The 27,611-nt window shown below is 41.5% G+C and overlaps 1 protein-coding gene across 2 annotated transcripts; it reads right to left on the bottom strand.

Annotated features, from left to right (window-relative positions):
* Positions 1-228: 228 nt before the first annotated feature.
* ercc2 (excision repair cross-complementation group 2) lies at positions 229-27,127 on the bottom strand. 2 transcript variants are annotated; one of them, XM_080730902.1, is made up of 23 exons: positions 27,014-27,127; positions 26,692-26,791; positions 23,445-23,522; positions 22,047-22,109; positions 20,749-20,862; positions 19,506-19,622; positions 18,635-18,751; positions 17,775-17,898; positions 13,848-13,944; positions 11,084-11,217; positions 9,304-9,472; positions 8,389-8,507; positions 7,187-7,256; positions 6,906-6,975; positions 5,766-5,867; positions 5,034-5,097; positions 4,779-4,900; positions 4,182-4,274; positions 3,387-3,459; positions 3,175-3,245; positions 2,937-3,080; positions 1,420-1,563; positions 229-327 (listed from the first exon to the last, which is right to left on the bottom strand). In XM_080730902.1, exons 1-23 carry the CDS (start codon positions 27,016-27,018, stop codon positions 235-237), a joined length of 2,283 nt encoding a protein of 760 aa, XP_080587028.1. In that variant the 5' UTR covers positions 27,019-27,127; the 3' UTR covers positions 229-234. The 2 variants fall into 2 exon arrangements, 1 of the variants encoding a protein (XP_080587028.1); XR_013962231.1 differs by lacking the exon at positions 229-327 and having other exon boundaries at positions 1,425-1,563; positions 2,937-3,090.
* Positions 27,128-27,611: the final 484 nt, after the last annotated feature.

Here is a 27,611-nt window from a genome sequence, read left to right as displayed (position 1 = left end):
TCTATCTTTATATTTGGAAATTTTTAAATGACAACGTACTTAAGCGTCTATCTGAACATCACAGATCTTCTACTAACCCTGAGTGTGAGATAAGAGACACATGGCCACTGCGTGAATTTGGTCAACTGGTCCCCTTTCTGGGAAACCGGAAACAGTCTGTGCATCAATACTGAACACCACCATCATCACCAGGCCTGGTGATATTGGTGGTATAGGATGTTGGTTTCAGTTTCCTCAGGACTGGTGAGCGATTTGAGCGATCTTTTTCAGCATCTCATCTGACTGGAGCTGCTCTAGAGTCAGCAGAGACAGACCCAGCTGGTCCTCCTGGTCAGAGGAAAGGGACAGAGAGAGAGAGAGAGAGAGACAGACATAGTTGAGTGTGGGGGTAATAAATATTATCTGTACATGTGTCTGTCCTCTGTTGTGCTGTGGGGTACTTTATTAACACATCGGGTGCCCACGATGATTCAGGGCCCATCGTCGCCATGGCAACCCGCCATTTTACGTACCTTCGCGTGGAAAAAGTATCATGTAATCCAAGTATGTCCTGTTTATTTTCACGATAATCTTTTCTTTCAGTCAGGACCGCTTTTTACCAATCCTGGGCCACAGCGTTTGTGTCACGGGCGGTAGAAAGGGCCGCGTTTTGAACATGGTGATTGAAAAAGCTAGACCAAGAGAAGAATCCGCCATTTTACATACCTTTGCGTTACTGGGAAAAAAGTATCCGGAAATCCGAGTAAATGTAATCCAAGGATGTCCTGTTTATTTTCACGATCATGTTTTCTTTCAGTCAGGACCGCTTTTTACCAAACCTGGGCCACAGCATTTGTGTCACGGGCGGTAGAAAAGACCACGTTTTGAACATGGAGGTGATGAAAAAGCTAGATCAGGAGAAAAATGCACCAGCGTAAAACTGCTGTGTGAAGGGGGAGAGCAGGTCTTTCAGTCCGAGTTTATCAAAAACGAAACAGGGTTAAGGCAGAGTGTATCAAAAACGCAACAGGGTTAAGGCAGTGGAAGCTTGTGATTGGCTGCAGGGAGACTGCACTTCCTGGTCACGTGATACTGCGCTGCATTTTGGGAAATGTAGTGTTTTTCCCATATTGTTGGTTTTTGATCACCGCGGTAGATCCTTCACTGCGGTAGCAAAGTACACTAACTACAGTACAGTATAGATACTGTACAACACGTCAAACACATCGTGGGCCTCCAGAGACATCAAAGAGATTGACGTGTTACCACCTCGTGGGCATCAAATGAGTTAATGTATTAATAATCAAAAAGGCCTCATTATTGGCCTAAGCTCTTCAGAAGGAAAATATTAGCTTTCAGACAACAGAAATGAAGAGACAATAGCAGAGAATGAAATGTGTTATTTGTGCATGTGTGTGTATTACATGCATGTTACGGCACCTGTCTGAATGGCTGAGCCATCTCCCGTAGGAAGTGTTTGGAGAGCTGGACCGTCTCGTCCACGGTCAGGTTCAGACTTCCATCACTGATGTGCTCCTGGATCCATCTGGGCAGCTTACCACGCTTGTCAGCCCTGGCGTAGCGCTACGGAAAGGAGAGGGAATAAAGAATCACTGACCTGGGAAACCAAAACCAGGGATGTGTCATTTTGGGTAAATGGTAAATGGTGCATTTATATAGCGCTTTTATCCAAAGCGCTTTACAGAGATTGCGCATTACATTCACCCATTCACGCACACATTCATACACCGGTGGCGGAGGAAACCATGCAAGGCACCATCCAGCTCACCGGGAGCAATGTGGGGTTCAGAGTCTTGCCCAAGGACCCTTCGACATTAACTCAGGGGGAGCCCGGATTCGAACTGGGAACCCTTCGGGAACCCTTCGTGCTCTAATAACGGTTTCTCTACCCCTGAGCTATGCCGCCCCAGTATGACATTCATACAAAAAATTAAGCACTGATTGCATGAGTATGCTTGACATTTGGATTAACATGGTCGACGTGGTGTGCTGTAAAATGACCAATGTGAACACAATTGACCCTTTGTCAGCCCTCTGATTGGTCCCTCACTGAACAACCAGCAGGCTCTTTCTGCCCTGGTTCCACCTTATGGTTGTTTATGTTGAATTTGCTAAAACATTTTTGAAAAAAATAATAATAATAATAATAAAATAAATGATATGCCCAGTCACAATACTGCACCTGAGATGTTCCTTTGTACTGAGACTAAGTTTAAAATAATAATTTAATACACTGAATATCAATATAAAGCAACTGAGGCCGGGGGCGCCACCTGTCAGCAGGGAGTGTTGGGCGGGAGGACGAAGGCCTGCGCCCACAGATATAAAAAGCTAGATACCTCTTCCGCCACTGCAGTTCATTGGAGCGACTCGTCAAACAGGATAGGCAGAAGTGTGGGAAGTGCCAAAAGCACACTGCCACTCAAAGTGACTACTGGCCAATCGCTGCGAATGTTTTCCGGGACTTCAATTCAATTAAAAGGAACTGTATTGGCATGAGGAGACAAACGTTCACATTGCCAAAGCAAGTGCCTCTGGGAGAGAGGGAGTCTTGCCCCTATCGTCCCCATCTGTGACACACACAGAAGTGTGCTTCAGAATTCAGAAGCTTGCCTTAAAAATTGCCTATCCTCCAAGACGGATGCCCCAGAGCCGAAGGAGGCGTTTACCTTTTTATGTCTATGCGTCAGTGGGATACAACAGCAGTGTTTTTTAAGAAAAAGGATTGCTAGTTGCAGACCTATTAAAACGTACAGTTGTAGCAACCTCATTATTTCAATAACTGTACAAACACACTCAGGCTCACGTACACATGCATAGCTTTAGGACTCACAAAGGACACAGGTAAGCATAAACAAAAATAAGCATACACACACACACACACACACACACACACACACACACACACACACACGTGCAGACACAAATACACAAACCTTGTCAGCGAAGATCATGAGACCATAATCGGTCTTTCCCCTGATGACTCTTCCCACACACTGAGCCGCGTGGCGCATTGCGTCAAAGGTGAGGAAGTCATTCTCTCTGATCTGGAACTGGTCCCTGAGGTACTCCAGACGAGCCTGAGGGAAACTAAAGGTTTAAATACTGACCAGATCTCAGTGATGGATAAGAATGAGGGGATTGAATATAGGATGGCGGGAACGGAGTCTCTACCTTGAGAATACGGCTCTGTGTGTAAACGTACGGGACTCCAAACATGATCACAGCTCTACCAAAGTGATGCACTGTGGGGAACAAAATCATGTTTTCATCTTTAATAAAAAAAGACTATTCATTTATCTATTGGAGTGATTCACTTTTACTATTGCTTCATCAAAACCATGTATGAATAATAACCAAGGTCTAAAGACTTAATCATTATTTACCAAAGTCTATTCCTTCAGACACTTTTCCTCGGGCCACAGACAAAAGGATGGCTCCTCTACCATTCTCACATGCCTGGAGAGGAGAGCAAGAGATGAAGAGACATGGTTAGAAGAGAGAGACAGAGCGAGACAGTGAGATAAAAACAATCATTTTGTTGCATTTCTAATGGTGCAGAGTCGTCTCATGCGACGTTCGCAACTTGACACTGCGACTCGCACGGCATTGTCTCACGTGTCACGCCTCCGTCATAGTCAACGACTATGACAATGACGACGCAGCTACTGAGCCCCGTCGGTGGGTCATTTATCTCCCAATCAATGGTGTGTATGGGCTACTGGTAGCTCAGTATCTCCGCTACTGCATCATTCAATCGTCTGAAAAGACGGGACTAATTCCCATTCAGTGCGTTGATATCATTCAAATGGAGCGGAGGGAACAAGACATCCTTCCCAGTTCCACCAGCTTCTGAACAGGTGTCCCGACCAACTTAAGAGTAGCACAGCGCAGTGCAGTGACAGCAAACTCATAACAAAGGCTTCAGACTTAAATTGAACTCGCAACGAAGGCTTCAGACTTAAATTAAGTGATGTTTAACTGTATGGCTTGTTAAATTAAGTGATGTTTAACTGTATGGCTTGTTAAATTAAGTGATGTTTAACTGTATGGCTTGTTAAATTAAGTGATGTTTAACTGTATGGCTTGTTAAATTAAGTGATGTTTAACTGTATGGCTCCTTAAATTAAGTTATGTTTGACTGTATGGCTCGTTCCACAGTGTAATGCAGTGGTTCTGACCTCCTGGTATAACTCCAGGGCCATGCTGGTCTCTGCAGCATCTGGTGTCTCAATGAAGATCAGCTTGTTCCTCTGGACATTCTCCAGGATACCCTACAAAACACGCACACGTGGACAGTCAAATAAAGCGGTGGTTCTCAACCTTTTCAGGCCGTGACCCTCAAAATAATAATATTTTAACTGGGGACCCCCCACCATGACGAGCACTAAGAGTCGAGGCATTAGGCATTAGATTTTTTATATCACGGTTCTATTGTGAAAATAGCAGGTCTACATGCTCACAACGCCTCGTGCGAGGCATATTTGACAATTTGGCCAATGACTAATTTGTCTTTTTAGAGGTATTAAAAAGGTCCTTAAAAGGTAACTTTAGAAATGTGCAGATACCCTCTATAAACTTTAACTTTATGTTGGTTTGTTTACTGTTGAGTGAGGAAACAATGTTGCACATTAAGTTAATCATCTGGGGACCCCCCAAAATAATTTGGGGACCCCCCCCCCCCTAGAGGTCCTGACCCACAGGTTGAGAACCACTGAAATAAAGTACTAGAATAAAGAGACACTGTACATGTGTTTCAGACGTCTTCTCCTACACACCTGTTCATACCAGGATGCCACTATATTCTCCATGTAAACGTAGCTAGTGAAAAACGCCACAATGCCATCAGGAACGACGGCTGACATCTCCAAGAGCAGGTTACCATAGTTGCGAATCACCGCTAAAGTAAAACAAATAAATAATAAACAATTGTATTCATAAAAGAAAAATAGGAATCATTTAATGCTTTTCATTGCATGTCTTGTTCCAAATGGATCTCATTTTTGAATGAAATATTTTTCAACTGTACTAACCAAAGTCTTCTCTGGTTTCAAACTTGGAGCTCAAGGCCACCTGGTCATTTCCCCTGCCCACAATCTGGAGAGGAGGAGAAAAAGAATCGAGAAAGAAAAAGAGACAGATAAAGAAAGCATCTTGAATTGCATGAGTAAAACCATTTGAATAATCTGTAAAGCAGGGGTCTTCAACAGGGGGTCCGGGACCCCTAGGGGGTCCTCAGAGTTACTACAGGGGGTCCTCCAAATCTTTGAGTGATAGAAAGTTTTTTTTCTCCTTTTTTATATTAACCACTTGAACCCTAGTGTCCATATTCGGGGGAACTTTAGCCAAAAATAGCAGTTCTACAAGCTCACAACGGCTCCCGCTGCGATGCGTTGTGAGCTTGTAGATCCGCCTATTTTCGGCAAAGGGCTTTGGTGTAGAGGGGGAAAAAGAGCAGATTAAGTACAGAGTGAAAGGTCAAGTTTATTAAGTATCGACATTTCAAGTGGTTAAATATCTGAAAACACAAATCGACATGAATCCAAAATATACTGGTGATTGTGCTGTCAAACAATGAAACTATACAGAATCTATGAACAGGTTGTGGGGGTCCCTGCTTCATCTCTCTCTCAACTAAGGGGTCCTTGGCCTGAAAACGTTGAGGACCCCTGCTGTAAAGGTTTCGTTTTCTCACAATCTTCTTGTCTGTGCACCAGAAAGTGCTGTGTGTAAGTGCGTTTATTTGTGATGGTTCCATTACCCACCAGAGGACAGAGACATGTCCGTGCCAGGGTCATGGTGAAAGACGCGACGGTCACAGGTCGGAAATCAAGGATTTTTGGATAAATGTCCAGAGGAGAGAGAGTCTGAGGAGAGATTACATAATAAATATCATGGTATTAGAACAGCACAGATATTCCAGGTGCACATTGTATATGGGGCAACAATTAATCTAAAATAAGTATTGATCAAACAATGATTTAGGCTGATGTTGATGACGATATGTATTTAAGACCTTAGGAAGAGTAGCTGATGTGACTGTAGAGTAAGCTAATGGGGATCTAATAAATAAATCAAATCAAAATCCAACATGCAAGTGTGTCCAGTAGTGCTTTGGGATTTTCTTTTCAGGGCGGACGGTCATTTATTGACGTCACATGCACGCACGCGCACACGCCTCTAGAGGCTATTTAGAAAGAAAGGATGTCAGCAGATCTAATGGTGGGAAAACAATAACGATGTTTTCTAGTCTTAATTATATTTGCATTGTTACTAGATTTTATTTTCTAGTTTCATTTAATTCATTTAGAAAATACAGAGCTGCAGTAGAGAAACAAAGTTTGCCTTGAACGAATCTCAAACAGAGCCTAAATACCACAGTAATGGAGCCATGTATGAGGACGCACACACATCGATACATGCACACCGTCCGTCCTACTGAGTGTGTCATACTTTTTTTATTCAACGGGAATGGTCTAAAAAATTGATTTAGCTTACAGAGTATGATTTAACTTTTCAGGTCTGAAAATACAAAACAAAATAGTAGCCTATATAAAATAAAACAGAATATATAAAAGTAATTTCTGTGGTTAGAATACAATATAGAGTGTCAGGAAAAAGGCATCATGACTGGGTTTCTTCACTATGTAGTACACAGTACACACCCCAACTGGTTGAGTCAACAATATCTGATTATTAGTAGATAATTACTAGTGATTTAAGAAGGATGTGAAAAGGAGGGGACATGGGGTGTATAAGAGTGATGGTGGGCGGCTGGGATTTCTAGGGGGGGGATGATCAATTAATAAAAGGAATAGCAGGAGAAGACATAACAGTTGGCTTTGTCATTAATATTATTATTGACCAAACAGAATTTGACCAAATAAAAGGAGAGGGTTTCTTACTCCAGAAGTGATGATAACAGACTGGAATCGTTCAAAGACAGGCTTGATGGCGATTGAGGGGTCCATACAGCTGAGACATTAAGGTACAGGGGAAAACACACTTTCAATCATTGTGAAGGGAAGTGACAAAAGAAACAGAAAGCCCACAAAGGGGGCACACCTGACCCAATATACTGTAGTACAACTCTAAGATCTATTTGTGTGCATGCATAAATGTGTGGAAACAGACAAGAAACAAGTCAAATTGGAGATTATCCAATGGCAATGTGTTTGAGACTCACCTGAAGTGCAGCACAGGGTTAGCAATGGTAGGAGTTCTGTCCTCAAAGGGCTCAATGATAATGGTGAAACCTTGCAGGATAGAGAAATGATCAGCAGTAGTCATATAAACAGTTTTTATTTATTTAAAACATACATTCTTTTAAAGGTTATGAGATATGAGACCTATTCTGTAAGTATGGTGGATTCACAGTGCTATTACAATATGAAAGAATGTAATTATCATCAGTGTGAAACACATTAGAAGAGTATTGTGACCAGTGCTGTGATCAACATTGTATGACTTGACCAGGTAGAAAGGACATTAGTGGATTTAGTACGTGGCCTAGCAAAAGTGATTTTTAGGGCTGTTCAGTCAAAAGATTGTCTACAATTTTGGAACTTAAATAATGCCCAGGTAGCTATATTTGGTTCTACCAAAGATCAATGCCCAGGTAGCTATATTTGGTTCTACCAAAGATCAATATCACTTTATCCCATTTAGAACGGGTACACATTATTGTGTATCATTATTTTATGCTTTAACTATAAAAAAAAATAGCAGATATACAAGCTCACAGCACGGCACCGAGTGCCGTGCTGCGAGCTTGTAGATCTTGTAGATCTGCTATTCTTTAGCAATTTGCATGAAACATTCTACACACAATCTAAGGACCTTTATCCAATATGCCTATGAAGTGCACACAAAAAAAAAATCGTGAGAATTTGAATTTTGACCAGATTCTATAAGTGTCTTTCAATCCTTCTAAGGTTTTTTGAAAAACCTATGTTTCTATGTCAGCAATCTGGCTAGCAATCGTCAAAGAAAAGGTCCTTTTCACTTAACTGGAGCTCAGTTAGTCTGTTCTTGAGAGACTACTATGTCAGTGGTTCTCAAACTTGTTCATGTGAAGGACCCTCAAAATGATATTTATTTGGCCACACAGACCCCCATCTCAAAATATCTAGTTCCAGGGACCACCCAGAAGCAAAATTTGAGTTACAAACGTTCGCTTTGAAAATACATATATTCAAAGATTTGCACACATTTTCACGATTTTCTCCAAAAATAGCAGATCTACAAGCTGCCGCGCTGTGAGATTGTATATCTTCTATTTTTCACTGGTTAAAAGCATTCAATAATCCTAGGCCTAAATGTAACTATACTTGCAATGTACTGCATGCAGTCCTGACACATGAGCATAAAGGGACTTCTCTCCAGTACCTTGGCTGTAGGTGCTGACCAGGGTAGCAAAGTTGGAGATCAGAGTGATAGGAGAGAAATCCGCAATATCAGCAATCTCCAGGGTCCGCAGTAAAGACCGTAACCTCTCTGCACAGAACCTGAAGACACATACAGACCAGACAAAAAAAGAATTGTGTGAAATTTGTAAAATGCTTCATAATATAATACATTATGTGTGAGTTGTTTTTTTCTTATTCTACAGATCAGGTATCAATTTCACAGTTTAATTTGATATTTTAAGCCATTTAGGCCTGAACGCAAATCTGTGACACATTAGATTTTAACCACTTTTTTTTTTTTTTTTATCGTGAACATTTGTGCAAGTCATTGAACATTTTTGACCCGATTCTATAAGTGTATTTGGCCGCGGACATCCATCTCAAAATATGTTGTTCCAGGGACCTCCCAGAAGCACATATTTTAGTTACAAATGTCCGCTTTTAAATAGATATATTCAAAGACTTGCAGGTTTTTTCAAAAATAGTAGATCTACAAGCTCGGAGCGCAGCACTTGGTGCCACGCTGTGAGCTTGTATATCTGCTATTTTTCAATAGTTAAAGCTTTAAATAATTCTAAATGGGTTAAGTATCATGTCAAGAATAGGCTCTAATAGAATCTATGCATCGCCGCGCACGTGCGCACGCACGCACGCACACACACACACACACACACACACACACACACACACACACACACACACACACACACACACACACACACACACACACACACACACACACACACACACACACACACACACACACACACACAGACAGACACACACACACACATAGAGACACACACACACACATAGAGACACACACGGACACACACAGACAGACACACACGCGCGAGCCGTTTGATAGCAGTACATGGTTAACGCCCATACTGACCTGAGAGGTTTGCGGTCGATGCAGACCTTCTCAAAGATGTCTTTGAGGAACTGGGGGGTGCTCTCCTGGACCACATGGTGGACCCTCAGACGGGACTTCAGGTACTCCAGAAACCGCTTCAGGAAACCTACAAAGTGCTCCGCCGTACGGATACTGCCAGGGATTGCCTCTGTTGAGGGAGAGAATAATGACAGACAATGGTTGGTTATGGAGAGTCAACTAGAATGCTGTAGCGTCAACTTAAAGGAGTAGTTCACCCCCGAAAGGATTTCTTTCCTGTCGATTAGTCATGCCATGGAGACTTGAGTTCAATAATATTTTGTATTTTGTATTCGTCGCATTCCTAAGACAATAACATTGATTATAGTAAATTTACCCCCATTGATTCTGGATGGGGACCCAAATGCATGGCCCTGGATGGAGACCCAAATAAAGCCCTGGATGGGGACCCAAATGCATTTGGGTCAGAACAATGGTCAAGTAAATCAAGTAAGGGTCAAGTAAACTTACCCCTATTGATTCTCACACAAATGCATTTGGGTCCCCATCCGTAATCAATGGGGGTACATTTACTATAATCATCTTTTTGTCTTAGGAATGCAACAAATACAAAAAAATATTATTGCACTCAAGTCTCAAATGGCATGACAAATCAATAAAAAATGTGTGTGTGTGTGTGTGTGTGTGTGTGTGTGTGTGTGTGTGTGTGTGTGAACTACTTACTCCTTTTAAATACTGTCTCTTACCATAAAGATCGGACCATTTATTCACTAAAGAAGTTATAGTGTATCTTTATCTTATCCTAAGACATTCAAAAAGAATATATATATCTATAATGTTAACTTGAAGGTGAGGGCCTCAAGAATAAAAAAACAGATGAATAACTAGAAGCAGTGCTCTTCCGAGCACAGGTCTCCGCCAGGTCAGGTAAGTTATTGTGGCCCCCTGGGTGCCATGATTACGGCGATTTATTGCCATCACCTGGGCGGTTGAGTTGTGTAACTTTCCCTATGTTAAGCTGTGTTATGTGTACAACAACACAGGCATGCAGCTTTGCAGTTTAAGTGCAGATTTCAGCTTGGGAAAAGCGGTGGAAAAATGCACCCTCCAACCCTTTTCTGGGAAGTGTAATCTATTGCTGGTTCTTATAATCACCGTCGCGTTATCGTGGTATTCCTATTCTTTCCATTATGTTGCAAACTGTGTGTGAGCAGGCGAAAAAACATATGACAGCTATGACTGCTCTGCTGACGGAAGCTTGCCATGCCAAGCTGCCGACACATAAAGCTAGGCCTATTCCACGCCACTGTGGAGTCTGTCCTCCTGTATGGCTGCGAAAGCTGGACCCTGACACCCACCCTGCAGAAGTCCCTGGATGGGTGCTACACCAGAATGCTACGAGCTGTTCTGTGGACCAGAACATCCACATTAGTAAAGGCAACTGCCGAGGCTCAGCAAGAAGGTAGCAGCTAGGAGGATGAAGCTGGCCGGCCACTGCCACAGACATCGGAAGCTCCCGGCCAGCAGGCTGGTCCTGTGGGAACCAACGAGCGGGCATCGATTGCGAGGACGTTCCGCGTTAACGTATGTGGATGTCCTGAAGAAGGATGCGGGGGCTGAAAGCTCTTCGGAGCTGGCCGGGTGTATGGAGAACCGGAGGGATTGGAGACTCCGATGGAAGCTGGTCTGAGGACGACCGAGAGAGAACGGTTGCTAAGCTAGTTTTGGACAACGGCTTTTGGGGAGGGGCGTAGCGAAGGGGTAATAGGCTCCTTCCTACCTTGGAGGACTTCATCTGGCAGCACTGGGTTTGACATGTAGACGTCCGTTACCCTGGCAACGTTGGCTTCCTTCAGGCCCTCCACCATTCGCCTGTACTCCTCCTTCAGTTTGGCTGCGTCCGTCTCTTTGATGCTGGCAACAAGCAGAGCAGGCAGTTTACAACAGCAAAATGGCGGTCTCTATCAGTGGTGGAAAAAGTACTCAGATTCTTTACTTCAGTAAAAGTATCAATAATGCAATGTAGAAATACTCTGTAGAAATACTCTGTTACAAGTGAATTCAAAATTGACCCGATTAAAAGTACAAAAGTATTGGTATCAAAATATACTTAGAGTACCAAAAGTAGAAAGTCCTCATTGTGCATAGTGTCCCATTTCAAAATTTCAAATGTATAATTTTTTGAAGCGGTGAAAGCCGCTTCTCAGGTGTGGCTTTGTCTGTCCCATATCTGTTCCGTGCATGCAGAATTGAGGATTGGTCAAGCTGCACATGACAATTTGGCCCTCCAGACAAAATCATTCATTCATTCATGAAAATATAGAACTAAAGCACATAGAAAGTATAGATCTAGAAGATAGAATGTATAGATCTAGAACACAGATTTCATAGCTCTAGAACACATAGAATAAGAATTCACTGCTTCACTTTTTTTGGAAAATAGCAGATCTAAGTGAGCTTGTACATCGTCTATTTTCAAATTGCCAAAATGTATATAGAGCTGAAGTGTTTAATGTATGTTTTGTAATAATTATCAAAATCTGCAAAGTAACTAGTAACTAAAGTGCTAAGATGAACGTATTGGAGTAAAAGTACAATATTTGGACCCGAGATGTAGTGGAGTAGAAGTAAGTATTGAAAATTGGAAATACTCAAGTACAAATACCTCAAAATTGTACTTAAGTACAATACTTAAGTAAATCTACTTAGTTACTTTACACCCCTGGTCTCTATAATTAAGCATGAATGGCGGTGCTGGATTTATTTTATTTAAATGCAACAAAGGTTGATTCCCCAAATTCTCCTATTATGCAGTGGTCTTCAACAGGGGGTCCGGACCCCTCCGGGACGCCTCAGAGTTACTACAGGGGGTCCTCCAAATCTTTGTGTGATGAGAACCTTTTTTTCCTACGCTACCACTTGAACCCTGGTATCCCCATTATGTGTGGAAGCCAAGAATATCCAATCTACTAGAATAGCTGATCTACAAGCAGCGTGAGGCGTTGTGAGCTTGTAGATCTGCTATTCTTGGCAAAGACGTTTGGTGTGGATCGAAACAAGAGCAGTCAGACTAAGTATTAATGGTTCAAGTGGTTAAATTTTTAAAAGTACACATTAGACCAACAACCTACACTGTTTGACAGCACTATGTCAAACAAGTCTGCTCTGTCTAAGAAAGCTATGAACATTTTTAATCTCCAACACAATTGTATACAATATGTAGTGGGGGTCCCTGCTTTATCACTCTCTCAGCTAAGGGGTCCTTGGCCTGAAAACATTGTACACCTTTAAAATATCTCCGCTTTTACAATATAAGACAGTGGTTTTTGGAGCTGTGTGCAGCTCCCTATACGTGGCTGTGTGGGTCTGTGTGTGTGTCTGTCTGTGTGTCTGTGTGTATGTAGCCTGACTTCGGCGCGTAACTAGTGCCGCACCATTTACGCCACTCGCGCAATATATACATCAAAATGTGCGGCTCGGCCGGGAATGGTGTTCTATTACCTTTCGTTCCGATCCGCCTTACCATGCCGACGTAATCGGCAAAAAACGACGCTTAATTGTCCCCATTGACTTATAATGGGACAATGCAAGAAATCACTTTCAAGTATTTTTCTCTCGTAAACCATAGGAGCTACAGTTTCAAACCTCGGAGAGGAGATTCATAAGGATTTTAAGAATGAATCGCAAAATAATTACATCACTCGGCCTCATGGTGGCGCTATAACGGCCCACTTTACGTTTTGCCCCGTAACTCTTGAACCGTAGATCGGAAAATTAAAATTCTTTTTTCCCTGGATTCCTTGGGTCAAGACGCATCTCCGGATAGATTTTCCGCCATCTTGAATTTTCTCCAAAACACACTTTTTGCTCCTTTTCCTACATATTTTCTTCAAATGTCACAAAAATCGGTACACATGATCCACACACACACACACACACACACACACACACACACACACACACACACACACACACACACACACACACACACACACACACACACACACACACACACACACACACACACACACACACACACACACACACACACACACACACACACACACACACACACACACACAGGTGTGATTTTCAATGGTGACTGGACAAAGAGCTCCACACTGATTTAGTTTTCATTAACAATGGAGAAGTACATTCTCTTTACAGTTTTACATAACAAGGCATTAACATTATGTATTTAGCCAGAGCTAATCAATCTCTAATTCACAGATCACCATTCCAACCAACCGAGATTCAAGGTTAAATCACGCATAGTGCACAGATCCCTGTCTTTCCTGGCTAGTTTAGTTTATTTCAGTCATTCTTGTGGCATCATACACATCTTTTTTTTTAGTAGAGAATACAAAGACAAATACTCAACAAAATAGAGCCACATTTCTGACCAAAAAGGCATAGGCTGAAGCAATGCTTATTATGCCTACCCTTTTACAAAAACAGATTTGAGATGGAGATTTCAAAAATGAAGAGAAAAGAAAAAACAAACAAACGAAACAACTAGAACTATATTCGACCTGTCCTCTTACTTGTGTATGGTATTCTGGAGTGTCTCTACGTTGGTCTGACAGCGGTCCAGTGTTCTTCTTGTGATGTTCACACTCATGGAGTCAATGCACACATTGTCTGGAGAAGCGGAGAAAGAATGTAAAGGTGAAGGACAATAAAACCCCAGTGAATGGTGGGAGCTGAAGAGAAGAAAATATATTTTAGAGCTCTTTTCCAATCTCCAAATCAAGCATTGACAACAACACATTTGATGGGGGCCGGAGTCTAACCTGGGACCAAAACATATTTTTATTCAAACAACACGATCTGTGATTTGGAATTTAAGTATTCCGTTCGATAATAATCTTAATTTCTACCACTTTTTCTAGTCACATGTTCAAATACTGGATTCTGATTGGCTAAATTCCGGAGGTTATGGCAGAACAACCGCCGCAGTTGTGTGAGGACGAGATCAATGCGCCTCAGTGTACATCCGGGGACTTCAGGAGGTAGTCGGAACACCTTTCCCCCAACCAACATATGACGGTCGTAGCGGTCCTATGTTTACTAACGTGCGTACGACGTCGCCGATTTATTTGGATCCAATGCAATCCGCCAACTTTAAAGCCCCTTTTCTCTGAACCTATGCCTTTCTGGAAGCGAACAGCCTCTATTTACGGCCGGAACGGTCCTTCTAACTGACGTTAGCTTAGCTGTATGCTAGACATCTTTCTCTGCATGGAGTTGGCGTCATCTGGTGGTGAGTAGAAGATGTTGTTTGTGGAACTATTTGCTGTCGTCGCGGAAGTTTTATAGGCAATAATGATTGTAACTTAATATCCTTGCAAGTTACAACTATGGCTTCGCCTCGTCCGATCACCCCCTCACACAGGACATTATCAGAGCATAATGTCCTCTCACTCGGGGTAAATTGCTTACATATAAGACTCCCTAATTGGGAGATAAGCGACCGCCACGTCGCATACGCAAACTTTAGAAGACAATCGTAGCCAATCAGGAGGGAATATGGGAAATGGGACAGATCCATGTTGATGACATGACTTTAGAGATACTGAGGGGGTCATTACATGAGGTCGATTTTTTTGTAGACGATAGTTTTTACTATTGATTCGGCCATTTTGACACACGGAGACGCGGTTTCATGACCCTAACCGATACTTTTCGGAATTCGGCTCTGAAAGTGCATTTCTGCGGTTTCGCATCAGTTTCGCAACGGTGTAATATCGGAATTCGGCCGTGAGGGAGAGTGCGATGATGTCATAGCACCCCCTCCTCTGCTCCCCTTCCCCTGCTGCATAAAGTGTCAGTCTGTCAGACTAACCGAAAATGTATTTTTATTATTATTTGTGTTGTTGTAGGCCTAATTAAAACCCAGAAAATAGCCCAGTGATCTATTAGCACAAACCTCATTTGAAAAATGTCAGGAGTAGTCTATATAAAAGCCTTTTAAAAATGTCTAATTACGCACAAGTCGTCGCACCTGGGCTGGTACCCTAGCTGGCCTGTCGGAGTTGCAACAGCTCTCCTCTCCGCAAAGTTAAATTAAACCATTAGGCTATGGTATTCCATTCTAAGCAAAGCAAACCAATGCTTAATGACTATTTTGCGTTCCCCTTTTTCAACTTCTCACCAAAAAATACTGGATTAATTCTTCATGCACCGCGCCACATCACAGACGCAGCGGACTTCAGGTAATGAGTGAGTTATTGTAATATGCTGAGTCTTGCTGACAGACAGACAGACAGACAGACAGACAGACAGACAGACAGACAGAATAAACATAACTGTCCAGTCAGTCAGAGACCATCACAAAAACTTCCTCCATATCCTCGCTCCCTCTCCTCCAGTCAAAGAAATCATGTCGCTTTTTCTCTCCAGTGCGTCTAGCCTCCTCTTAAGGCACGCATGTTGCTTCCAAACTAGGCAATTTACTTAAAGCCATAACGGAAGGCTATGATTGTGACTTCCAGTGAAATAACAGACTGCCAGTGGCGTATGGCGTCAGTTCATTAATTTATTCCGTTAGTTTATTTTGCGACGGCGACGGCACATCATCCTCCATTGCGCCGCATCCCAGTGCAGTGCGTCAGTTCAGTAAGAGCTAAGGTATGGCAACATGACTGTTGTCTGGTCTTGCACGTGCAAGGCACGCATGCAAGACAGTCATGTTGCCAATACTTAGCAACAGGCATGATGAATTTATTTTAAGAAGTAGGCTACATTTTATTATTTTCCCTTGTAATCAAGTTATGGTAGACTACCATACCCATATGTGCCTCTGTAGGCTACTCCGTTAGCTGCCTCGCATGGTGCGTTATAGCCTACTTCTGTGTTGCAGATAGAAGACAGAACTCACTTAATATAGCCCATCCCCGTAGATAATGTCCAGAAATATGCTCCATAGGCTATAAATGTTCCGACCTTCATCTTCCAGGTGACTTTTGTTGGTGTTTCACTTCACCTCGCTAAAAACCTCCTTTTGCGGGACTCATTGAATATGCGAACAGACGATAATAATATGGATTTGGGAGCATAGCCTAATTACAAAGCATGTCTCATTAAAAACAATATATATTTTATAGTTGAAGGGTAAATACACAGTATAGGCCTATGTAGGCTGGGAACATGACACATTTTGCTTGAATTCATGCGTTGTCAACTTGTAGTATAAACACAGAAAAACGAACCAACAACAAGGTGTAAACGCGACGTTTTTTGGGTAATAAATCCAAAACGAGACCGGCAGCGTTTCCAATCGTCCTGGTATAAAGACCCCCTGAGTCTGTGTACCGCTTTGCGTGATTTTAGGCCAAAGTCTGTAGGAGCAGTGTCCAAAAATGTGTTTTGCAAAAATCGGAAAAGAGTGTGTATTAGTGTATTAGTTGCGACCTGACGGTCGCAACTAATACTTAACACATGTTTTAATTAATGTTTTTTATCATTATTTATTTTTTTATAAAAAATAAAAAAAAAGTATTGGAAGATGTCCATGGTCCCCTTGCAGTTTATAATCATTGAAGAAATACTCATGGGGGTCTGCAAACCTGTTCAGCAGTTCACTGCAGCCACAGGCAGCTCAGAGAGCGGTGAACACACTGGTGTCTCATTTAGTGAACAGCGCCACCCAGTGGCCGAAAATGGTAGGACACACACATATATATATATATACATATGTCATAGTATATAAGAGAAACAGCAGATTCGAGACGCGGAGCACTCGTGTTGCGGCACGGGGCGGAGCAAGCGGTCGCCAATACAACGTACTCCAGGCGGTGCGCCGCTCTATTGTCCACGACACTGCGAGCGGCTACCGAAGCCCCCCTGTATCCACGAAGCCCAAACGAGTTACGAGGCCCCCCTGGGTCCACGAAGCCCCAAGCGGCGCGAAGGCCAGCGGACCTTGGTCCTGCTCTTCGCCCCCGAGCGCCGCAGGCGCGAGTGGCCGCGAAGAGCGGGCCAGGGCCGCGCGGCCGGCGGAGCGCCGCGCGAGTTACGAAGCCGTGGTGAATGCAATCGTTATATTTATGCCCAGGCCGTAAGGCCTGGGCAAGCGCACGTTAAACGCCCTGTCCAAGTGACTACAATGGAGCTAATGGCTAGGCTAGGCTAGGCTAGGCTAGGCTAGGCTAGGCTAGGCTAGGCTAGGCTAGGCTAGGCTAGTAAATAAAGAGTAAACACTTCCGGTCTGCGGCGAGTTCAAAGCGTGACGTAACTCTCTTATCCAGTGGCTGACGTCGCCATCTGGTGGTGATTAGTGTGTGGTGAACGTCAAAACGAGTGCTCCTTGACAACTTTTACTGGTTTCTTGAACATACTGTAACATATATACTCTTTGGCAGGGAATGTTTTGCAGTGTCCAACACCCGAGACAAATTCCTGGGCAGGTGGCAACTTTGTTGATGTTGTAATAAACGATGATTAAACTGAATAAAAGCATCTTCTCTCACCTATGTTGTGAGCCTCATCAAAGACCACAACAGATTTCTTGGCCAGCTCCTTGGATACCAAGTCTGCAATCTTTGGGTCCAAGAGGTAGTGGTAGCTGTACACCACAATGTTGGCATGCAGAAGCTGCCACGAAACACAAATACACAAATATATGATATATTACATATCAACTTCAAGATTAAGCAGTGTCTGTGGTGGGCGGGACGGACGGACAGACGGATTGTGAACAAATATGTTCCAACACCCAATCAAATCAGCACATCACATAATATGGAGATACATGTAGGGCTGTCACAGTTATTACATAATCGTCTGATCGCAATTATTTGAGGTAATCGCGTTTATTTTGCATAATCGTCATAATTGTTTCCATGTTGAGAAATGTTAATATAGTTTCAAACACTTTTAAAAAGTAGTGGAAATAGCAGATCTACAAGCTCACCACGCGTCGTGAGCTTGTAGATCGGCTATTTCCACTATCAATGTTATTTTTTAAGTATAAAGTTGTAAAATATGCCTGTCATTTCTTTGTATATTTAGGTTATGTGTCATATCTACCATGTGCAACTTCAAAGCCTACGAGCCAAACAAAAATGTGTCAATGAAAAAACACAATTAATCGTTAATCGCAATTATTTGAGCGACAATTAATCGTCATGTAAAATGTCATATCGTGACAGCCCTAGATACATGTGGGTGTGTGCCCAGGAGAGGGGGAGGGGGAGCCTATTTCAACCATGCAATAACCCGCTGTTTGCGCTGACAATAATACATAGATAGACAGTAATAACCCCGGCAATACCGGGCAAGCAGAAATCCTGGTGAACCCAAACAGGGTAAAAAATGTTAAAGTACTCACAGCATGGCGTGCCATGAAGTAAGGACACCAGCCTTTCTTCCTGCCATAGTCCTTCAGATCGTCGAGGTTGAAGATGCCAGCCGGGAGGGGCACCTGACGTCCGACTGCTTCAAAAGCCTACAACATACAAGTATAGTATAGGCAATATTCTCTGTTCAAAATGAGCATAATGCACAAGCTGTCCACATTGCTTCCATAAACATTCATTGCATTATACCAGGGGTCTTCAACAGTGGGTCCGGGACCCCTAGGGGGTCCTCAAAAACTGAGCGATAGAACCTTTTGTCCCCTTTTTATATTGACTCTAGTGTCCATATTCTGAGAACTTTTGCCAAAAATAGCAGATCTACAAGCTCACAACAGCGTGTTGTGAGCTTGTAGATAGTTTATTGTCGGCAGAGAGGTTTGGGGTAGAGGGTAAGTACTGAGTGAAAGGTCAAGTTTATTAAGTATTGATGGTTCAAGTGGTTAAATATCTGAAAACACAAATTGACATGAATCCAAAATACACTGTCAAACAACGCAACTATATGGAATCAGGTTGTGGGGGTCCCTGCTTCATCTATCTCTCAACTAAGGGGTCCTTGGCCTGAAAACGTTGAAGACCCCTGCATTATACTAGGCACACCTGTATAATTGCACACAATAAGAATAGGTAGATGTGGATGGAGTTGGTCACACAGAATAGTCAGAGCTATACAATGACTGACAGAAGCCACTGACAATTTGCTCAAGAATTTCAAGGTAAACAAAGAATGGGTTTCAGTCACAAGCACAACATCCCTGATGCACTGCATGATGAAAACAAACAAGATCCTTTACTTGGATACACCATCTGAAGCACAATAAACAAACAAAAGTGTTGTCTTACCTCATAGAACTGGCACACAGGCTTGCTGGGGTCGCTGTGGTGTTGTGCACGTATGTACGAAGCTGTTAGACTGTGGCACTTCCCATCTACCTCCTTCCCATAGCGCAGAGAACACACCTTGATATACAGTATGCAAAGGAGCATGCATGGTCAGACTACATCGATAAGAACGCGAACACAATTTTCTCACACACACGCACACAATGAGTCGACTCAGTCAGTCAGCTAAACATGACAGACCATAACTATTGTCTTAACCACTTCAACGCAGTATATTTTGCAGTATGTCAATGTCTTGTCAACTAGTGAAAAATAGCCGGTCTACAAATGTTGCATCAATAGCGCTCTACAAGCTCACAGCATGCCATGTTGTGCCACGTTGTGAGCTTGTAGGAATGGCTATTTTTGAAAGAGGACATTTTCCCAAGTTAAGATATGGTGACAGCTAAAATGTACCAGCATTTTACCCAATCAGGCTGGGAACACATCTTAGTGTAGTACAGTATATAGCAACATATTTGTTTTTGTAATTTTTTTTAATAATATTTGACATTTTTCAGAAAACTTAGGTCAGGCCTAAATGGGTTAATCTCACACACACACACCCACACACAGGCAAGCCTCTAGCACAGGGGTTTTCAAAGTAGGTGACGGGGCACCCTGGGGTGCCGCGACGGCAGTCCAGGGGTGCCGCGAGATAATTTGATAATATTTGGAATTTATTTGGACACTTGAAAAAATATTATTTAGTGTAATTTTAAAATTGAAGTACAAAGTTATTTTCAGTCAGTTCTAACCAAAATATCTATTATCTCGTCGTCGTTTTCCTCGCAACATAATCACTAAAATATCGTATCTCCAAGTTTCAAATGTGTACGTCTTTTGCCCTGCTTCATACAAGACTGTCGCACAAATATAGGCGTTGTAGATCTGCTGTTTTCACTAGTTTAGTACATTTTATAGATGATAAATACAAAATGAACGGTTTTGGACACACAAGGTTTCCACCCGACAAACGACGATATGCTATAGTATAAATTAAGGTGCTGGGAGTGAAAATTATAATGTAGGGGTGCCTCGGATTAAAATAATATTTATGGGGTGCCCTGAGAAAAAATGTTTGGGAACCCCTGCTCTAGCAAGCAAGCCTCTTGCAAGTGAGGCAAACAAGTGCAGACGCACACACACCAGAGGTTTCCTAAAATCAATTTTGTGACTAGTGATATGCATAGAATAGACCTACCTCAGGGTGAATACACAGGTTCTTCCTGGAGGAGAGGGCCAGGGCCAGCATGTTGTTGGCCTGTCCAGTCTCTTTGGAATAAAACTCCAGCAGCTTCCTAAGCTCCTCCACCACCTCACCACCACACACGGGAGAAATGGAACAATCATTTACAAATATGCAATTATTCACCATTTCTTATGACAAGGGTTTTCAACAGGGGGTCCTCAGAGTTACTACAGGCCAGGGCCCAGGGGTCCTCAAATCTTTGTGTGATAGAAGCCCCCCCCCCCCCCCCCCCCCCCATTTCTATATTAACCACTTGAACCCTAGCGTCCATATTCAGAGAACTTTGGCAGATCTACAAGCTACGAGCTTGTAGATCGGCTATTTTCAGCAAAGAGGTTTGGTGTAGAGGTGAAAAAGAGCAGACTAAGTACAGAGTCAAGTTTATTAAAGGGCCACTTCACCTCTGGGACAACCCTATCTTATTTTATTTTTGATCGTGTCCCAAACAACAATAAAATAAGATCGGGTTGTCCCAGAGGTGAAGTGGCCCTTTAAGTATTGACGATTCAAGTGGTTAAATATATGAAAACACAAATTGACATGCATCCAAAATACACTTGACTGCCATCAAACGATGAAACTATATGGAATCTATGAGTTGTGGGGGTCCCTGGCACCTGCTTCATCTCTCTCTCAACTAAGGGGTCCTTGGCCTGAAAACATTGAAGTCTTATGACATCTGAACCTATGTGGGCTTTAAATACTGTAACTACTGTACACCCATAGGGCATAGCAGTGGGTGCACTTTCCTGGTGCCAAAAAAGAAGAAAAAAAACAGACGTTCATTTTTCCCCATAGACTTTTACAAAAATATCAATTATCAATTATCTCAAGCCTAGAATCCTGACCATAAAACCTTTGATTCTGAGAAAAGAAAAGATTTAAAACCACTAAACATTTATTAAATGTAGTTTATCATAGAATTGCATTTTCAAATAATAATATTAATAATAATACATTAATCACAGAATCAAAGGTTTTATGGTCATGACCAGTTTCTGTCGTAGTAAGAAGAGCTGCGACGGCAAGCAGGTTTATCTATCGAGCACTGATCCATTTCCGGGTACCGGAGCAGATTTCCGGGTACTACCTCCCTGTAGCAGCCTACAGTAGTACCCTTCCGCCACCAAATGACATCGTAACATGCGCATCACCACACAAGTCGACCCCACGCTACTAAGTATGACGTATGTGTGTGAATGAAGTCAGTAATTAGGTTTTTATTTGGTTTTTATTTGTCAACAACTCACTTTCTCAATCTCTGGAACTGTCCTTGAACAGTAGATGAGTTTTGTCACTTCCAGAGGATAGGTCTGTCAGAGAGAAAGATGACAGTTAATTTAAAGGTGATACACCATGAAATTTCACTTTTCCTATTTTAAAACCTTTTTTTTTGGGTCCCACTAGCACCTTCTATCCTCACAAAGTCCCATTTCAGACCGTTGTGTCTTTCTCTGGTTTTGGGAAGGTGGAGGTTAAAAGCATCCCACAGGTTCTAAAAACAGGCTGTCCAGATTTGCTGCCGTTTGTGACGTCATAAACGGCCGTTTTTGAAGAAAAAATATTTTTTTCAAAAATATATATATTTTTTTTCAAAAGATTTTTTTTTTTTTCAAAAAGATTTGGGGGGGGGGGGGGGTGGTACTGCAGGTCGTACTGCAGCTGAAAATGCTCTTGAGAGCCATTCAAAAATGAGAGGCATGAGTGGTAAAATGAGTGGAAATTTAGCCTCAAACCTTTTGAAAAACGTTTTTGGGACAAACAATATGACATAAATACTTTTTAAATGCATGGTGTATCACCTTTAATCTAATACAGGTTGACTACACAGCCTTACACAAACCAGAGGCACAAGACAGAAAATACAGTAAATGACTTTACTTTATTTGCATTATTCACAGCAGGCAACTTATTTTGGGGGGGTGCACTTAAAGGTTATTTATATTATTAGACTAAAGGTTAGTAAAAAAAAAGAATACAGGACAGAGATTATGTAACCCATTAAAGGATGCAGACACAGAATGGAGAGGCCTATGGGTAGGGACAAAAAAATGTATCGAGGGTATGCACGTGACATCATCATCATACCCGGAAGTTATGCGGGAACGCCTGATGAGTGGCAAAAAAACTACTTTCTGGCCTTGACAACCCTTACATCCCAGAAAAGTCCTATCTGATTGCATTTAACCACGTTAAAAGACGTTAAAATCACTTTGCAACTCACTTTGCCACTCGATTTGCCATTCATTTTAAGCATGCGCATACTGTACACTCCATTGTGGCAAAAATAATTGTGATTACCGATATTATATTTTAAGCATACTTATAAAGTATGCTTAAAACTTATGCCACTTTTGTATAACCACTTGAACGCCCAGCATCCCCATTCAAGGGGACTATTTTTGGCAAATCGATTTGAGTAGAGTGAAATAAGAGTGTACCAAATGCACTCTTTACATTTCTGTTTTATCAAGTATAGAGAGTTTAAGTGGTGCTGAATTTGAAGCTCAACTAAAGCTAATTCATACTAGTGTATGACATTAAAATCTCTGCAATAACATTATTGTGAGGGTTCTTTATCGTGATAAATGATAATAACAACTATCGTCCCATTCCTACCCATCCTGGTGAAATGATACAGGACTCACCTTCTGGTACGCAACAATCAGGGACAGCAGAGATATGGTCTTCCCTGTTCCTGAAGGCATCTCCAGAACCCCATGTCCCTAAAGATAAAACATTATTAGAACTGAGACAGCAATATCTCTCTCTAACTAACTAATACAATTCTATTTCAATTCAAATTAGCTTTATTGGCATGAGAAAACATTTACATTGCCAAAGCAAGTTTCAAAACATAATAAAAAACAGTTGAAAATGGAGAACATAATTATATACAGTTGGAGGGGGTACAGCATTGTGTAAACAGAGTTATGTCACATTCTGTTGTTATGTATATGGGTGGGTGACGTGACGTAACGTAACGTTTTCGCTGTCCTCGGTGTCAAACATGTATAAATAAAAAATATATTTGTCAAAAACCTTCTGAATATTGTGCAGGACATTAAGCTTTATGTAAACTTACTCAAGATTAAAACATTTCATTCCTCATTTCTTCAGAATTTTCAACCAAACATGGCAAAACTCATATGGTGTGACTGTCCTGACCTTGTTTCTCAAAGTGGTAAAGTAAAAATTTTTTTAGTAAAAAAAATGTATATTTGTGAGCCTATATCTTTTCAAAGTCAAAGCATAATGTTTTCAGTCATTTCTGATCAAAAACATTTTGTCCCCCAAACCAAAATCATTTGGTGTGACACTAGTTTGGACAAATTAAACAGGCAATTATTTGGACACCTATTGGCTAGAGAGGACCTTCTTCTGTAAGGCTATTCAGCACTCCCAGCACAACTGCAAGACAGGTGTCTGAGGTGAGTTATGATTTTAACATTTTCATGAAATGCCATCTTGTTGAAACTTTGACAAACTCACCACTTTGGATGTCTGTTGGTGTGACACCTTTTCATTAAAAAAAGCTTAAGTTATTTGAAGTTTTGGTCATATTTCCATGTAGATCTAGGTTGCTTTGTTATAGCTAGCATGCTGTTAGCATGCTAATGTGTACATAGTAGCCTCAAGGTAAACCTAAATGCAGAAAACATAATATGGTGTGACACTTAATCATAATGGTGTGACATGTCTGCTTGTCACGCCATATGACTTGATTGTCACACCATATGATTTATACTGTATTTAACTACAGATATAACAATAAATAACAAAGTTCCATGTTTCATTTGTACATTTAAACATTTGTTTTAAACATTTTTACATAAAATGTAATTTAGCTTCATTCAGTGATACTTCAAATTCATCAGACAGAGCAGAAACCCCTTCACAGAAACCTTAACATATTGTTTCAATCTAAACAATATTTTCTCTTTGTCTTAAACTATACATTCCATTTTCTTTTGTCAGCTGGAAAATGACAAGTGCTGAGAGAACGAGAAAGTACAGGGAGAAACTAAACAATGACCCAGCAAGGAGAGAGGAGCCAAAGGGGCGAGACTGCATTTTCTACGAAGAGCAGGAGGTTGTCTGTGGCATAGCAGAACCGCAACAAGGCAGCCAGTTTGCTACCCTCACCAAATACGACTGGCTGATGTACAATACAGTCTAAATGTATAATCTAATCTGATCTAATACTTTTGTACTTTCACTCACTGGTCTGGACAGTGGACAGTGTTAAGGTAGGACCCGAGACAAAACTAGCGAAAATAGCTGATCTACAAGCTCTCAACACGTTGTGCTGCGAGAGCTTGTAGATCAGCTATTTTCGGAGTTGCGCAACCCAGCACTCTTTAGCTAGTGGAGATGTGGTGTAATGTCATGATTCCTAATTACATTTGTTCAACACAAAATGCTGTGTTCAAGTTCAGGAGACTTCGGAAAAAAGCAATTTACCTGAATGCTGAGTTCTGTTTCCACTAATTGGTGTTAATAAAATGTTGCCTTGGGTCCAAGTGTGGCTATGCGCCTTATTGTCTCTTTAGGATCCTTCTGCCGTGGGCCGGCAGAAGACTTAGGTGTGCGTAGCATTCCTGTGCACATCCTCATCATCCATCTACTACTACAATTCTTTCTTATCCCATGTTAAAGCCCTACAATAATATCCTGTTCAGAAATATTAAGGCCATGTTATCCTGGGTAATTGTTTAATCAATCAGTAAAGTTCAGTACTCACTAATAGGTAGGTTAAAACACAGTTTGCTTTGACACATGAAGATATGATCATACGGTGTGACACTAAATCATTTGGTGTGACATTCCAAATAGTGAAAAATCATACCTTTATTAATGATTAAACCAAAAAAATGTTTATGGATTACATAGAGAATATTATCAGGAAGAGTCACAAATATTTGTGTAATTTTAGAGAAAGTTTTGACAGAATACATTTAAAATATGTTGCAAGATCATGAACATGGGCCTCACACAGAGTGTCGATTATGAAAAAAATATACAGATATAATTAATTTTCAAAAAACTATAGTGGATCACTGGTTAGTTATGATAAAGGACTTTGATAAAGTGAGTAACTTAAGAAAGATGTACTCCATTTTCATTTTATGAACAATTATTTTCATGTCACACCATATGACAATTTTAGGCACAAGTACAACAAACTGCTGAATAAAGTCTGATTCCAATAAAATATCTAAAAACAAAATGTATTTCCATAAGGTTGAGAGTGAGTAGAACAAAAGTAAATAACTTTTATGCCTGCAATTTAAAGTTTTTTTAAAAACACATTTTTTGGGGCGTCACGTCACTGACCCATATACAGGGTATGAAGCTTTTTGGAACAAATATCATCATTTTTTTTCTCAATACAATTTCAATAGCATACAAATGAAGGAAAAGAAAAAAAGCCTCAAATTGTAAACGTGTTAAAGGTAGCAGATCTCTTTATACTGTATGTGCAGTAGGTAGATGCCTCTCAATGGTTTGTAGTCCTTAGGGTGGTTCCATTCTCTATCCTTCTTTTATCGAAACAGTTCACAAATCTTGCTGCTGTGTTCGCACATTGTTGTATTTCTCCCAGTAGGTTACGTATGGGAGTTTTTTTGTCATTGGTCATGTTTACAAACTCACTTTGGGTGTGCGTAATCTGTCTGTGGGAAGTATGCGGACAATATAGTAGCCATAAATTATATCTACCAGGAGAGGATGCTAGGTGTCAGACCGCCATTCCGAAACACCGCCATTATAATGTATTGCTAACAATATAGTGGATAGTTGTATAACTAAACTCACTCTCCACCAAAACGTCACAATCCAGGGTTAGGTAAGGTATTCTGAAATCAACATTTGCAGTTCCCTGGACAACCATACCTTGGCATCCAGAGTTCTCTTCAGCTCTAGCATGTATGAATACTGCTCTGGATAGATGTAGTCATATGGGAAATACACCAGGAGACCCTCGATGTTCAGCCTACAATTTAACAGAACGTTAGAGAATTGCATTTTATTTCAGTCTTGCCATATATACAGAAGAAACGTTTACTGGTTGTAGCTACTATTATATGGTTAATGTTCTAATTAAATACGTTGCAGCTTGGAAGCCAATGGACTGTCAGAACTTGGCTTTACAGGGGTTAGCTAGCTACCATTCAATTCAAACCAGGAGCGACTAAGCAAGCAGGGAGTCTCTTACTTCATCTTGAATTACAGCAAATTCTCTTCTTATCCGCCAAGCCTCAATAAGATGAAATTAACTTCACTACAAAGTTAAACTCCACCACATCACTTCTGCTTGCTTGAAGACGTCTGTTTGTGTGTGTCGTTTCGTAAGCATGGGTACACTACGCAGTCGTACGTAAACGTGAATTAAGTTATAGCCGGAAGTACTTCCGGGTTGCTCTTTCAAAGTAAAAGCATCACGAGGCGTTCCTTAAAGGAGTAGTTCACCCCAAAAATGTTTTTCCCCACCTTAATACAGTATCTGGCTTAAAGTCCTGTTCGCAATTTGGTGTTAGGGGAGTTTCTCACCTGAACTGAGTCAGTGGGTCCCTAGACATGAAAAATCACCGAGGTGCTCGTCCGCCATAGTGCCACGAATGGCGCAATGGCCATATCAAATATGGCTGCCATCGGCTATGATGAAAATCCAACTTTTCTGTTTCTGGGTGTATATGCACATGTAATACCTCTATTTGGACTAATTGTGGTGTGGGGAATTCATTTCTGATATTGTTTTGACCATTTTGGGTGATTTGGACCTCAAAAGGTCATGGTCAAGGTCATTTTGCTAT

The sequence above is a fragment of the Nannobrachium achirus genome (assembly GCF_963921795.1).
Source record: "Nannobrachium achirus genome assembly, chromosome: 8".
In the NCBI taxonomy this organism is placed as follows: Eukaryota; Metazoa; Chordata; class Actinopteri; order Myctophiformes; family Myctophidae; genus Nannobrachium; species Nannobrachium achirus.
Note: the sequence above shows the minus strand (reverse complement) of the source record. Positions and strands in the feature narration are given on the sequence as shown.